The 15,016-nt window shown below is 39.1% G+C and overlaps 1 protein-coding gene across 1 annotated transcript in view; it reads left to right on the top strand.

The window, feature by feature from the left end:
- The window catches only part of ACMSD (aminocarboxymuconate semialdehyde decarboxylase), a 59,091-nt gene that overhangs the window by 31,397 nt on the left and 12,678 nt on the right, over positions 1-15,016 (top strand). The window contains exon 8 of the mRNA XM_061135369.1: positions 560-732. Within this exon, the coding sequence (XP_060991352.1) occupies positions 560-732 (173 nt within the window). The remainder of the gene's footprint in view (positions 1-559; positions 733-15,016) is intronic.

Below are 15,016 nucleotides of genomic sequence, written 5' to 3'. Positions count from 1 at the left end.
AGGCCTGTTTCATTCCTCTACATTTCCTGTTTGGTCCCTATAGGTAAATGAGTTTGGAACTCTTGGTTACATACACTCGATATCCAACTGTACATACTGTTCTCTAATCTGCTTTTCCTTCTCATCAGCATAGAGAGACATCTTTCAATGTCAGTGAGTACAGACCATCATCATTTTTGATAGTTGTATGTATAGCAGTATGTTTTATGGATATGCCATCATTATTTAAATATTTCCCAACTGATAGGTTGCCTCTGTATTTTTATATCATAAGACACTTCATTTTGAAAATCTTGACCACATATCTTTACACACTTGACCATATATCTTCTCTCCCTAGGATGCATTCCTTAAATCTGAATTTCTAGATGAGTTAACTTCATTCTATATTCTGGCTCCTTTATTCTGGGTCATCTCTCAGCATTTGGAGCCCAGTAGGTCCTCTGTAAATGTAGTTAACTAGCTGGGCTCTAGGAACTTCTCCTTGCACACAGCATGAGGATTGAAAAGAATCCTTTTCAAGTCACACTAGCCCCTCAGGAATGCGTTTTACTTGCAGGTGGCTCCTTCCCCTTCACAGTTGGAAGAATCTCTCATGGATTCAGCATGCGTCCTGATCTGTGTGCACAGGACAATCCAACCAACCCAAAGAAATACCTTGGTTCCTTTTATACAGACTCCTTGGTTCATGATCCTCTGGCCCTCAAGCTGTTAACAGATGTCATAGGAAAGGTAAGCCAGAACTGCTATTCAAATAACTTATGGGGAGTGGAGTGCAGGATCAGCAACCAGTTGCCTGGTCTCTCTCCATAAAAGGGGTATGGGGAAGAGGCATTAGAAGAAAAAAGAGGTACACTGAACTATGGAATTAGGTTTGCTCACATGGGGTATCCTATCCAGAATCTCCTTCAACACAGACCATGTGTCACCAGGAAACCATCATGGATGTGTGCCAGGGAAATCTCAGATAACCCACATGGCTGGTAGCTCCCCAGATAAGTTCCTCTTCCTATGGTCCCCTGTGTAGTGATCATAAGGAAGTGACACATCATGATGAGGTAAGCAGGAAAAAGCCACCAGTTTTGAGGTCAAATCCACCTGAATTAAAATCCTGGCTCCACTTCTTATGAATTAGGTAAAGTGTGACTCTGTCAGGTGGTGCTGGCAGTAAAGAATCCTCATGCTAATTCAGGAAACATAAGAGATGTGGGTTCAGTCTCTGGGTTGGGAAGATACCTAGAAGGTGGGCATGGCAACCCACTCCAATATTCTTGCCTGGAGAATCCCATGGAGAGAGGGATCTGGCAGGCTACAGTTCATGGGGTCACAGAGAGTCAGACATGACTGAAGCGACTTAGCATTCATGCACAGGACTCTAACTGTCCTCATCCACTAAATGAAGGGTACTGGAACATTAAAGGGAGGGGATGGCACTGGTCAGGGAGACAAGGGAAGATGATGAAGGGTCTTAGGCACTATTTGAAATGTTTCACTGGCCTTTGTTTTGAAAACAATTCTCTCGTTTGGCCAAAAAGATCAGCACGGTAGTGCTTTACAGCTCACAAGACAAAGTCCTTCCTCTGTTGTGGTCTGCTATCAGCTCTCCTGTAATGTCTTTTATGTATTTGAAGACTGGCAGTGTGGTACTTGGATTGAGAGTAGATTCCGAGGCATTTACAATCTTGTTTAGCAGAGAAAGAGGTCCACTATTTGAAAGTTGCAAGTAGTGTTCTACCTCCGGAATGGAGACCACATCTCACTTTAAAGCTGACTGTTTCTCTGGCTTGAGAAGCTCACTAGAATAAAAATGCTGAACATTCTGGTTTGGGAATAAATTACGTGACAGAGCTCTGTGTCTGGGCCTTCTGGCTTTTGTGTTGCCCCCGCTGAAATGGAAACTTAGCTAGGTGTGACTTCTGATTATTACTGGCTTGGACAAAGGGGCTATAGGCAGGTGTATAAGTAGAAAACTACAAAAAGGGGGAACTGAAAAATACTGTGAGCTCTGAACTTCAGGCAACAGAGGACAGGGACTAGGAAAGTGATATGGAACTGGGAAAGGGTCATTCTCACTACCTCCCATCAAGCATAGTATCCCTGGTATTCCTGACAATGGCAACTTCAGGAAAAAACACCGTCGGCAAATATTAATACAACAACCATCTTATCAGGAATATCATTAGCACCTTTAAACAGAATTTAGGGCAATATACATTGGCCAGGAGGTCACAGCAGAAGAGGAAGAACATGGAAAATGCCTTGTGGTAACCAGTGGATAGACTAGTTAGTAAGTACATCCCTTTTATGGACTCTTAGAAAAACTCAGAGGGAACTTGGCAAAATTGCAAAGGTGCATTCAAACTGTGAAGACTTGAGCCATAGTAATGTGGGCATCAAAAGCAAATGTGACCTCATTTTATGTGACTTCACATGCTGGTGAATCTAGGACACAGAGGCAGTATATATTAATAATTTAGGATTCTCTTTAAAATATTAATGTTTCTTCATTTTAGTTATAGTCACATTAGCAAAATCTTTCAAAAACAATCCCCAAACCAGAACAGCTAAGGAAAGTCCTAGCATGACAGCCAGTCTAGAAAGAAACTGTCCAAATTAGAGCTAGAGGAGAGAGGTTAGAGCTGTCGAGCTGTGGAGGGAGGTCCAGGACAGATAAAATGGAATGGATGGATTATTTGATGTGTTTGAATTTGAAGCAATGATCACCAGGCATTCAACAGATATAGTTATGCATTAGGAACAAACAAGCTGTACGTATATAGAAAATACAGCAAATGAAACAAAGGAAATAACTCTAAGAAAATAAACATCCATGCAAAGACAGATAATCATTGTATACTACTTGACTCAACAGTGAACAATATTTATATTTCTAGTGTAAATATTAAGCATTAACTTAACTGAAAATTGTAATTTTACTAGGAAAATGGAGGAGAGAAGTTGGGGTAAGAAATTCTCCATGATCATAATGAGAAGTCAGTAAATACTCTCTAAAGCTAATAAATCAAGAAACAATATTATAATCTTATTATCTGGATCTGTGAGGGTGATTATCAGAAGATTCATGTTAAAAGGTAAAAGAGGCTGCTTTAAGCAACAAGAGCTGAGAAAGTGGACCCAGGACTGTATTTTATAAGAAAGACATTAGTAATATTTGATTGTTTAACTATGTATTAAACATAGTTTAAAAAAAAACCTTCTCTGGTGGTTCAGACAATAAAGAATCTGCCTGCAATGCAGAAGGCCCAGGTTCGATTTCTGGGTCGGGAAGATCCCCTGGAGAAAGAAATGGCAACCCACTCCAGTATTCTTGCCTGGAAAATCCCATGGACAGAGGAGCCTGGCGGGCTACAGTCCAGCGGGTCGCAAAGAATCAGACACAACTGAGCAACTAACACTTTCACTTTCAGTTAACTATGTATAGGTGTTATTTTGATAAATCAAAATTCTAAATAATACCTTAAGGATAAATAGACATATGTCATACATACACCAAAACCATTTTTTGCACCCCTACTACTTCTAAAGTTCCCTCCAAACAGAAGACTTAAATTACATAATCTCTTAGCTTCCTCCCATCTCTAAAATTCTTTGCTTTTACTCTACTTATTTTTAAAGACAGATGCAAAGAATACTAGTTATATTTTACTAGTCTATCACTGTGAAAAATATGAAAAATCTTATTGCTTCCCAGTTTTAACATGATCACGGCTTCCCTTGTGGCTCAGCTGGTAAAGAATCTGCCTGCAATGTGGAAGACCTGGGTTCAATCCCTGGGTTGGAAGATCCCCTGGAGAAGGGAACAGTTAACCACTCCAGTATTCTGGCCTGGAGAACTCCATGGTCTGTATAATCTATGCGGTAGCAAAGAGTCAGACACAACTGAGTGACTTTCACTTTCACTTTAACATGATCATAGAAAATTCACTTTATTTATTTGGGTTGATAGATTTTGAGACGTCTGTTATCCTCCCCTTATGATTGCATCATAATTTTGGCTAGATCCAGTGCTAAGCTGTTTGCTGCAAAAGAAATTGCCCCAACTCAGTGGATCAAAACAACAATGAACATTTATTATCTCATATGGTCTCTGTGTCTGGCATTTAGGAAGAGCCAGAATTTCTCAGAATTTCTCACAAGGTTGCAGGCAAGTTGTCAGTCAGAGCTGCAGTCACCTGAAGGCTCAACTGGGGATGAAGGGTTTATTTTCCAGGTGACTTTTATACATTACTGGCACATGGGTGCTGGACTCTGGCCTCACTTCCTCCTCATCTGGGTCCCTCCAACTCTCCCTCTGGGTCCCTCTAACTCTCCTTAAGTATCCTCACAACATGGCACCTGGTTTTCGTAAAGAATGAGTGATCTGAGAGAGAAATGGGTGTGGGACAGGAAAAGAGAGCGAGAGAGAGATGGAGTGTGTACCAGGCAGAAGCTGCCCTTTTATGACCTACCCTCAGAAGCAAGTCACTGAATCTGGCCCACATTCAAGGGGAGTGGAATTCGGCTCTACCTTTTGAAGGGAGGCGTATCAAAGAATTTGAAGACATATTTTAAAGCTACCACACTATGCACTCTGGTGACAAATTATTTATGAACTAAGTAATTCCTCCTAAATTGAAAATATCTTTAGTCCTCCCACAACTACCTCAAAGTCTCATCCATTTATAGCATAAGCTTAAAGTCTAGGATCTCAGCATTTAAAGTAACTTGTGGATGGCGCTCCTCATGTGGAGTTTCTCTTAATCTGAGACTACAGAGGTAACTTCTTTGCCAGCACATACTCAAACTATAAAATGGTGAGACAGGCAAAGGGTAGTTGCTTCAGACCCTCCATTCCAAAAGGGGAAAATCAGGAGACTTAGAAGAGTTACTAGTGACCAGCAAATCTGAAATCTATCAGGCACATGCTGACAATTCCTTGATTAGAACTCAGAGCATAGAATGGTTCTAGGAGTCATCCCTCCTTTTCCATGAAACATAGCTCATTTTTGTGGCTGAATAGTTTCTACAGACTGCTTCATGCTCTCCACAACTTTTGAGGCCCGAAGGCTTCATTTAGTTCTAGCTGTTCCTTTAAATCCAAGTTGGTGGTGTTTCTGCAAATACAATTCTCTTTGCAGGCCTTTTACGGATCTTATTAGGCTTCAGGGGTGTGTGTGTTAGTCACTCAGTCGTGTCTGATTCTTCGCAACCCCATGGACTATAGCCCACCAGGCTCCTCTGTCCATGGGAATATCCCAGCAGGAATACTGGAGTGGGTTGCCATTTCCTTTTCCAATATGAAGCTTCATACCATTGCGCAAAAGCCTTACCCACAAATTTCTGAGAAAAACCTTTCTCTACATTTTCTGCAAAGGCTGTTGAGGGACAACATTCTTAAGCTACCTAGAAGCCCTTATTGTCTGACGGTTGTTCTTTGAGGCACTGTCTTATCTCTTGAAGTCATAACAAACATATTATAGTTATATCTTGGCTTCATTTTTAGACTATATCTTTCTGATTGTGCCCTGCTCTTAACCTTTGCTGGAAAGCCATCTCTCATTTTAGCATCATTTGCCATCAGAGGGGCTGAGAAATTTCAAACTCAATAATTCCTTTATTTATAATGGTGTTGGTTTAGTTGCTAAGTCATGTCTGACTCTTGCGACCCCATGGACTGTAGCCCGCCAGACTACTGTCCATAGGATTTCCAGGCAAGAATACTGGAGTGGGTTGCCATTTCCTTCTCCAGGGGATCTTCCCAACCAGGGATCTCCTGCACTGCAGGCAGATTCTTTACTGACTGAGCTACCACTCCTTCCTTTAAGGCACTCCGGTTTGCATTTTACTACAGGAAGCAAGAAGCAGGCATGCAGCACTTCCAACACTGTCTGGAAATGTCTTTGCAATGTCACCCAGTTGATTAAATATAATTTCTAATTTGCATATTACTGTTGGTAACAATATTGCTTTTTTTTTTTTTTTTGGCCACAACATAGCGAGGATATCCTTTCCTCTAGTTTCCAATAACATTTTCCTCATTCTCCCAAAGTCCTTGCTGGTAACTTTCTCACAAGTTATCACGCTTCTAATAACAGTCTTAACAAGAGTCTTCAGTCTTTTCACTATCTCAAGATCCTTACAACGTCCTCCGACCAATCAGTTCCAAAGCCCCTCCCACGTTTTTAAGTTTTCATTATGGCAATGGCCTACTTCCAGGTACCAAAATCTGTATTAGTTATTTATTGCTACATACTACATTAACCTAAAACTTAGATTAGGTTTGGGGCTTCCCTGTTGGCGCAGTAGTAAAGAATCCACCTGCCAATGCAAGAGATGCAGGAAATGTCGGCTTGATCCCTGGGTAGGGAAGATGCCCTGGAGAAGGAAGTGGCAACCGACTCCAGTATTCTTGCCTGGAAAATTCCATGGACAGAGGAGCCTGGTGGGCTAGTTGGTACACACAACCAACCAACTAGGTCAGGTTTAAAACCACAATGAACATTTATTATCTCATTCATTTCCTCTGAGTCAGGAATCCAGGAATTCCATGGCTGGGCAATTTAGATTCAGGTTTTCTTATGAGGTTCAGTGAGACGACTGCAGCCCAACAATATCTGTCTTTCATTCTTTCACCTTTTAATTTTTTTTGCACACTACTTTTTACACTAACTTAATCCCAAACTCTCCACCAATTTTGTAACTCTCTTCTCAGAACATTTAAACACATGAGATACAACAGTCTATTAATTCTCTCTTCTTGAAAAAATATCTCAGGAGTCTCTGCCTTGCTCATATATGGACTGGGTTGCTATTTAGACCTGCTGCACAACTGTCATCTTGAGATCTCCCCTCTGTCTGCCTCATGTTCTCTCTCTCTCTCTCTCACTGGGTTCCCAGCTTCCTGAGACCCACAATTTTCCAATTTCTTGCTTTAGTCCTTCATCTTGGTAGAAAATATCTTCTAATAAGTTTCTAAGAAAGAGAATATGGGAGATAAATTTTTTGAAGCCTTGATTATCTCAATATTTCCTTATTCTTCCCCTGTTGTTCGGTCGCCAAGCCACATCCGATTCTGAAACCCCATGGACTGCAGCACGCCAGGCCTCCTTGTTCCTCACTATCTCCTGGAGTTTGCCCAAGTTCATGTCCAATGAATTGGTGATGCCATCCAATCATCTCATCCTCTGTCACCCTCTTCTCCTTCTGCCTTCAATCTTTCCCAGCATCAGGGTTTTTTTCCAATGACTCAGTTCTTTGCACCAGGTGGCCAAAGTGTTGAAGCTTCAGCTTCAGCATCAGTCTTTCCAATGAGTATTTAGGATTGATTGGTTTAATCTCCTTGCTGTCCAAAGGACTCTCAAGAGTCCTCTCTAGCACCACAGCTTGAAAAAAATCAATTCTTTGGCACTCTGCTTTCTTTATGGTCCAACTCTCATATCTGTACATGACTACTGGAAAGACCATAGCCTTCACTATACAGACTTTAGTCAGCAAAGTGGTCTTTGCTTTTTAATAAACTGTCTAGGTTTGTCATAGCTTTCCTTCCAAGAAGCAACTGTCTTCTTATTTCATGGTTGTAGTCAATATTCACAGTGATTTCTGAGCCCAGGAAGAGAAAATCTGTCACTGCTTCTACCTTTTCTTCTTTCATTTGCCATAAAGTGAAGGGGCTGGATGCCCCATCTTAGTTTTTTTAAATATTGAGTCCTAAGCTGGCTTTTTCACTTTCCTCTTTCACTTTCATCAACAGGCTTTTTAGTTACTCTTCGCTTTCCACCATTAGAATGGTATCATCTACATATCTGAGGTTATTTCTCCCAGCAATCTTGATTCCAGCTTGTGATGTGCTTTGCATATAAGTTAAATAAACTGGGTGACAACATACAGTCTTGTACTCATTTCTCAATTTTGAACCAGTCAGTTGTTCCATATAAGGTTCTAACTGTCGCTTCTCGATCTGCATACAGGTTTCTCAGGAAACACGTAAGATGGTCTAGTATTCCCACCTCTTCAAGAGTTTTCCACAGTTTGCTATGATTCACACAGTCAAAGGCTTTAGCATAGTCAGTGGAACTGTAGATGTTTTTCTGGAATTCCCTTGCTTTCTCTATGATCTAGCGAATGTCAGCAATTAGATCTCTGCCTTTTCCAAACCCAGATTGTACATCTGGAAGTTCTTGATTCAAGTACTTGCTGAAGCCTAGCCTGAAGTATTCTGAGCATATTCTTCCCTTACAAAGAGTTAATTGTTTAGCTAAGTATATAATTCTAGCTTGGAACCTGTTTTCCTGATTAATTTTAAAGACCTTTTCACATTATATTTTGACTTCTAGAGTTGTTATTGGATAATAAAATGCAAGTCTAATCTCTGAAACTTCATATAAAACATACTTCTCTCTCTTCACTCTCAGTTTCAAAGACTCTAAGATTTTCTTTTTGTCCTGAAATTTCTTAGTAATGGACTGTTTTTGCCCATTATGCTAGCCATTTGGTGAGTCCTTTTATTCTGTAAATTTTCTTAATTTATTTCTTCAATGACTTCCTTCCCTCCGTTTTCTCTTTCTGGAGTTCCTAAAGTTGAATCTTTTTTTTTTTTTTCCCTGTCTTACATCTCTCCTTTTTGAGCTTTTGTTTTACTATATGGGAGATTTCCTCAACTTTATTAATAAATCCTTCTATGTAATTGGCTTTTAATGTTTAATTTGCAAGATCTTGATGTTACTCTTCTTGTTCTGTAAACTTTTTTAAAACATCCTGTTATTGTTGAGTGAGTGCCATACCTTTTATCTCTCTAAAAATGTTAATAATTTTGGGAAATATACTTCTCTCCACAAGCCTTCCTGCAATTAATTTTTTGTCTTTTAAGTCTCAGTATTTCATATCAAATGCTTTCTTTAAATGTCCATAATCCCTAGCTATCTACTTATACTTAAGAGTGGTCACTAAAAAGATGAATGGAAGTCTCTGCATATGGATAGGACCTGTCAAGTGGGCTTTGCTCTACACAGTAATCCAACTGGGCCATGTCCTTTGAAAATTCTAGATATTTAATCTTTCCTTTTTGATTTATCACTTTCCCAGAGAAGTTCTTTTTCTATTTCTTACCTGAATGGTGAAGTCCTCAGTCACTCGGTCATACCCGACTCTTTGCAACCCCATGGACTGTAGCCCACGAGGCTCCTCTGTCCATGGAATTTTCCAAGCAAGAATACTGGAGTGGGTTGCCATTTCCTACTCCAGGCAATCCTGATCTAAAGATTGAACCCACATCTTCTGCATCTCCTGCATTGAAAGGCAGATTCTTTACCACTAGCGCCACATAGGTTAAAACCAGTAAGGGCTTGGTTGCCAGTATTTTAGGAACTGAGTGGAAAACAAAGGCCAGGATGCTCAATTTTTAATAAATAAACTTTCATTAAGCCTTTTGCTTTCAGAACATTCCAGGCTCTCAGCTGTGCCTGGTATCTTCCAGTTCAGAGACTCTCTTTCACCCCCTTTGGAGGCTAACGGACCAATCTTTTGCCAGAATGAGGGGAAAGCAGACACTGGACTAATAAGCAGTGACGGAGGTTGTCTAGGGTCTAACTGCTTCTGCAATAGGCTTGCAATGAATCCTCCTGATGTTAGTTCAGTCTTTGTCTTGACTTCCAGAGGTACCTGGTGCTGTCTATTACAGATATTTGGGGCCTTGGTGCTATAAGCCAGATTACTTTTTGGCTTATCTCACACTAGCTAGGAATTTCTCTTTCTTGGTCTTCTGAAGTTACGTTATTGTCCAACAGCTTTCCAGTTTCTGAAATTTTCTTATTTTTTCTGTCCTATTCTCTTTGTCCTTGTGGGTGTACACTTTTTAAAATCCACTTTACCATCTATTTCATGGGGTCTCAAACTGTGATTCTTAGATCAATTCCAGCCCACAAAGATTTTGTTACCAGTCTATGATAAGAGAAGGAATTTGTGCCAGAATGTAAACTGATTTACTAATGACACAGTTTAGTTTAACTGACTTTGGGTTTTTTTTTTAATATTTTATATAGTTTTTATTAATTCTTATTTATTTTTAACTGCACTGGGGCTTTGTTGCTACACATGGGCTTTCTCTAGTTGTGGTGAGCAAGGGCTACTCTCTAGTTGTGATGCGTAATCTCACTGCAGTGGCTTCTCATTGCAGAGCATGGGCTCTAGGGCAAGTGGGCTTCTGAGGTTGCAGGACTCAGGCTCAGTAGCTGTGGCTCTTGTGTTCTAGAGCACAGGCTCAGCAGTTGTGGTACATGGGATTAGCTGCCCTGCAGCACGTGGGATCTTCCTGGACCAGGGATACAACCAGTAACCCCTGCATTACAAGGCAGATTCTTAACCACTGGACCACTAGGGAAGTTCTGATTTTGTTTTTAACAGCAAGACTTTTTCAGTAAAGGAAGTGGTGCATTGATTTACATTCTAGGGTAAGCTCCTTATGTCATCATGCATATGTGGAAGACCAGTTTGGATACATATAATAATACTAGTATTGAGCTTTCCTCCCTTTCTCTAACGAAATTTATCTTAACTATATTTCATCCTCCTATGGCCCAGCTTCCAGTTCTCTGAAGTCATATTCATGGTTACATGCAGTAATAGGTTAGCAGAAACTACAGCAATAGAAAGGGTCTGGCCAGGTTTTCATAATTTAAAGAATATTCTAGTACTCTCTCTGGCTTAGGTTGAAGGTAGAAGGAAGAAAGATGATATATCTCTTTCTGAAGTAATGATGTAAAATAAGGCTTGGATCTTCTATGGCAACTTCATCAAAAGTGAAGAGAGAACAAGATAAAAATAAGGAAGAACCTAGAAAGCCAAGCACATGCCCAGAGCAGAAATGCATTCTCAGAAAAGACACGATAGGGCCCTATGCTTTAATCTCTCCCTGATCTTTAGGTTCAGCATCAGCAGGGAGTGAATGCCAAGGCGAGGTTGTTAATGGCCTGGCCAAGTTTTCAAGAAAGGCCCATCACAGAGCCAATCTGCAAAGACCGGGAGAGGTTTTTTCCTTGTCTTTCTTTCATTCTCTTTTTGTTCTGAGAATTTAAATAACTCTTTATCCAAACATGAGCTGATACAAGCTTAAGTGACAGAGACTTCAGAGAGCATATATAACAAAGAATGTCTTTCAAAATAGTTGGAAAAGTCACTAAATAAACAATACAAGCACACAAAGAAACAACAATCAACCCTGAGAAGAAGGAAGAATCTGCTTACCAAAGTTACCATATCACAATATTCAGAATGTCTAGTTTTCAGCAAAAAAATTAAGAGGCATGCAAAGAAAAAAGAAATTGTGGCCATTCCTATGGGGAAAAAAAGAAACTAACAAACTGTCATTGGATAAACATTGGACTTACTAGACAATGATTTTAAATCAACAGCCTTAAATATGATCAAGAAATAAAGAAAAATCATAGACCAAGAACTAAAGGAAACCAGAAGACTAATGTCTGAACAAAAAGAGACTAATGATAAATATATAAAAATTATGAAAAGAAAACAAACAGAAATTCTGAACCTGAAAAGTACAGTAATTTTAATGAAAAACTCATAGGAAGGTCATACACCCAACAAGAGACTTGTATTCAAATACATAATAATCTCATATATCTCATAATTCAAATATCTCATAATTCAATAATAAAAAGGCACATAACCCAATTAAATTGAGCAAAGGATCTGAATAAATATTTCTCAAAAAAAGATATTAGTATATAAATGGCTAATAAGCACTGGTAAAGATGTTCAACATTACTGGTTATTAGGGAAAGGCAAATCAAAACCATAATGAGATAACCAATTCATCCTCACCAAGATGACTATAATTTTTTGAAATGGAAAATGTTGACAAGAATGTGAAGACATTGTACACTGATGGTTGGAAGATAAAATGGTGCAGCTGCTGTGAAAAATAGTTTTGTAGGTCTACAAAAAGTTAACCATAGAATTAACATGTTCCAACAATGCCATTCCTGGGTAGATATCGAAAAGATTTGAGACCAAGTTCTCAAACAAATATTTGTATACAAATGTTGGTAGTAGCATTATTTGCAAGAGCCAAAAGGTAGAAACAACAAGTGTCCATCAACAAATGAATGAATAAACAAAATGTTGTATATCCATACAATGGGATATTATATTTAGCCATAAAAAGAAATGAAATACCAATATAAGCTACAACATGGATCTTGAAAACATGCTAAGTGAAAGAAATCAGACACAGAGGTCATATATTGTATGATTCCATGTATTTGAAGACTCTGGGATAGACAAACCCACAGAGACAGAAAGCAGAATACTGGTTGCCAGGGGGTGGGTAGGAACAGAGAGTGACTTCTTAATATGTACAATGTCTCCTTTGAGGGTGTAAAAATGTCTTAGCACAAGATAGAGATGATGGTTGTACATCACAAGAAAACATCAGAGTACTAGAAGTGCTAGAAGTGAATATACTAGATGTCACACAGTATACACTTTAAAATGGTTACTTTTATGTTTGCAAATTTCCCCTCAATTTTTTTTTAAATGAAGAGACTGTCTGCAAGAGATTTTCAACTTCCCAAACCAAAGCATCTATTTATATGTTATTTTGTACATTTTTAAAAGAGAAACCAGAAACACCTGTTCTGCAAAATAGAAACTATTTTATCTGACAGTAAAATAAATGGCTCATTTATAGAAGTAACAATGTTATTTGGGGGCATTTTACGGGACCAGCTTTTACAGTGGGCATACATGTGATCTTGTCTTGAGCATTTGAATCTGTGGGTTATAAAATGGACCTAAAACTAGAGACCAGTCAGGCCCAAAAGCCAAAGCTTTTTCTTCATTCATTTTCTAGGTCTTCTGACTCTTTAACATTCAGGACTGCTCTATTTTGGGATTCTAAAGCAATGAAAAGGTCCCTTATCACCAAAGATGTGATTATATCAATTGTAGGTGGTGGAGTATACCTTATGTATTAGAAATGTTTCCACTCTGACTTGAAAGTTAAATGTATTTTAATACTTCTGTCTGTAAGTATTCTGGATAAGTGATGTTTTCTTGTGCACTGCAGTCCTCAGTAGAGTGGAACCCTTTTTGATGCCTGTAAGCTTCCCGAGAACAAGAGTATAACTTACTACCTTCTCAAGAAGTTATGGTAAGTGAGAGACAGGATAAGTCCTGGCTCTACTGCATGTTAGCTGAGTGAACATCAGTATCAGGTCACTGATTCCTCTCAAGCTCAATTTCCTCAACTGTAAAACACAGATGATAACCAGACAGAGTTGATGTGAGGAGCTAATATAACACAATGCCAAAGGACTATCCAAATAGTGCTTTTTGCACAGTGGGTGTAAAGTTAATATTTGTTTAACTGAGTTGTGTAATGATCTTGTGGATATAAGGCTAATCTTGCTTTGCACTGATTGAATTAAATCAGGCTATTTCTCTAGGAAATTATGTCTCAGGGAACAAAGTGAATCCTTGATAAACTAGGATTTTTGTAAAAAGCTATGTTGTAATAGAGGTGTGTTGTATTTACCGCAAATGCTACTAATGAAATATGCTAATGAGAAGAGAGTTAATTGTTCCTTTTCCAGAAGACAAATGAATTCTCTTCCACTATTTCAGTTTCTTTAGTAAGTCACATCGTTCAGCATTCCCTGAGAATGTGAAAAGTTAATGCATCCCAGCAGGTGAGCAGTTTATTTCTTTTCCCTGGCAGGAATATTAATCACTATTATTATCACTCAGTAAGTCTTTGACTTCATAGGGAACATGTGCTACTAACTTTGGGGAGGGAAATTATGTTGGGGCAGTGTTGGTGTGGAGAAATCAATCAGGATTAGCCACTGCTTTCCTGCCTAATAAAGAAAGCCAGTACCTGTTGAGAAGGTATAATTTTAGAATCCTAGAAGAGTTAGCCACACTACCCAAATTGTCAACCATTAGAATTATTCCTTTGAGTTTAGTAGAGTCTTTAGAAAGGATCCACTAAAATGTAGATGTTAAAAAATATTACTATAGCAAATATCATCTATGAAAAATTGTTTCATAATTATGGTCAGTCCCAAAGGACTAGAACTCTAGATCACAGACAAGAAGGAAAAAGAAAGAACAAAGGTCTAGCTTTTGGAAGGCTAGGACCAGGTATGTTACTTGGAAGCCTGAGATATCATGAAAACCTTGGATATCCCACAGAACTTGTATCAGTGGGAAACGAGCCAACAGTTATCCAAGGCCATATCATATGCTTCCTTAACCAGACTCTGCATCCATTTAGAACACAATCAATCTGCAGTTATAGTAGGTGACAGAAATAGCAATAGGGGCTGTCCTGGTGGCTCGGTGGTAATGAAAGTGCCTGCCAATGCAGGAGACGTGGGTTCAATACCTGGGTCAGGAAAATCCCCTGGAGAAGGAAATGGCAACCCACTCCATTATTCTTGCCTGGGAAATCCTACGGAAAAGGAGCCTGGAGGACTACAGCCCAAAGGGTCGCAAAAGAGTCAGACACAACTTAGGGAACTAAACAAGAAATAGCAATACAAAAACTGTTTTTAACTCAATAAGTATTTATTAAGCATCTATCAAGTAGAGACTGGTATCAAGCAATGGAGCAAGTGACCTTCATCCTATAGGACCATTTGACTCTGAAGGAATCTCTTCTCCCCATCTCTTCCCTGTACTATCGCTTCTCTGAATAAGAAATCCAATTAACAAGAACTCTACCTCCAGTTCTTTTATGCCTACTTTCCTTTCCCTTAAGAAATCACTAACCAGTTAGAAATGGTCAAAAGTTTAACAGAAGGTATCAATAAAAGGTGTTTAAATGGATAATAGGTATGAAAAGTTTACAAACTAGATTATCACAAATGGATAATTAATCTCCTATAGAGAGGAGTTGTGAGCAATAGCTATTAAATAATAATTAAATAGTGCCAAACCGTAAGTTGTACCTTCCCTAGCGATTCACACAGCAAAGAATATGCCTGCAATGTGGGAGCCT

The sequence above is a fragment of the Dama dama genome, chromosome 33 (genome assembly GCF_033118175.1).
Source record: "Dama dama isolate Ldn47 chromosome 33, ASM3311817v1, whole genome shotgun sequence".
Classification (NCBI taxonomy): Eukaryota; Metazoa; Chordata; class Mammalia; order Artiodactyla; family Cervidae; genus Dama; species Dama dama.
This window is presented reverse-complemented; position numbering and strand designations above follow the sequence as displayed.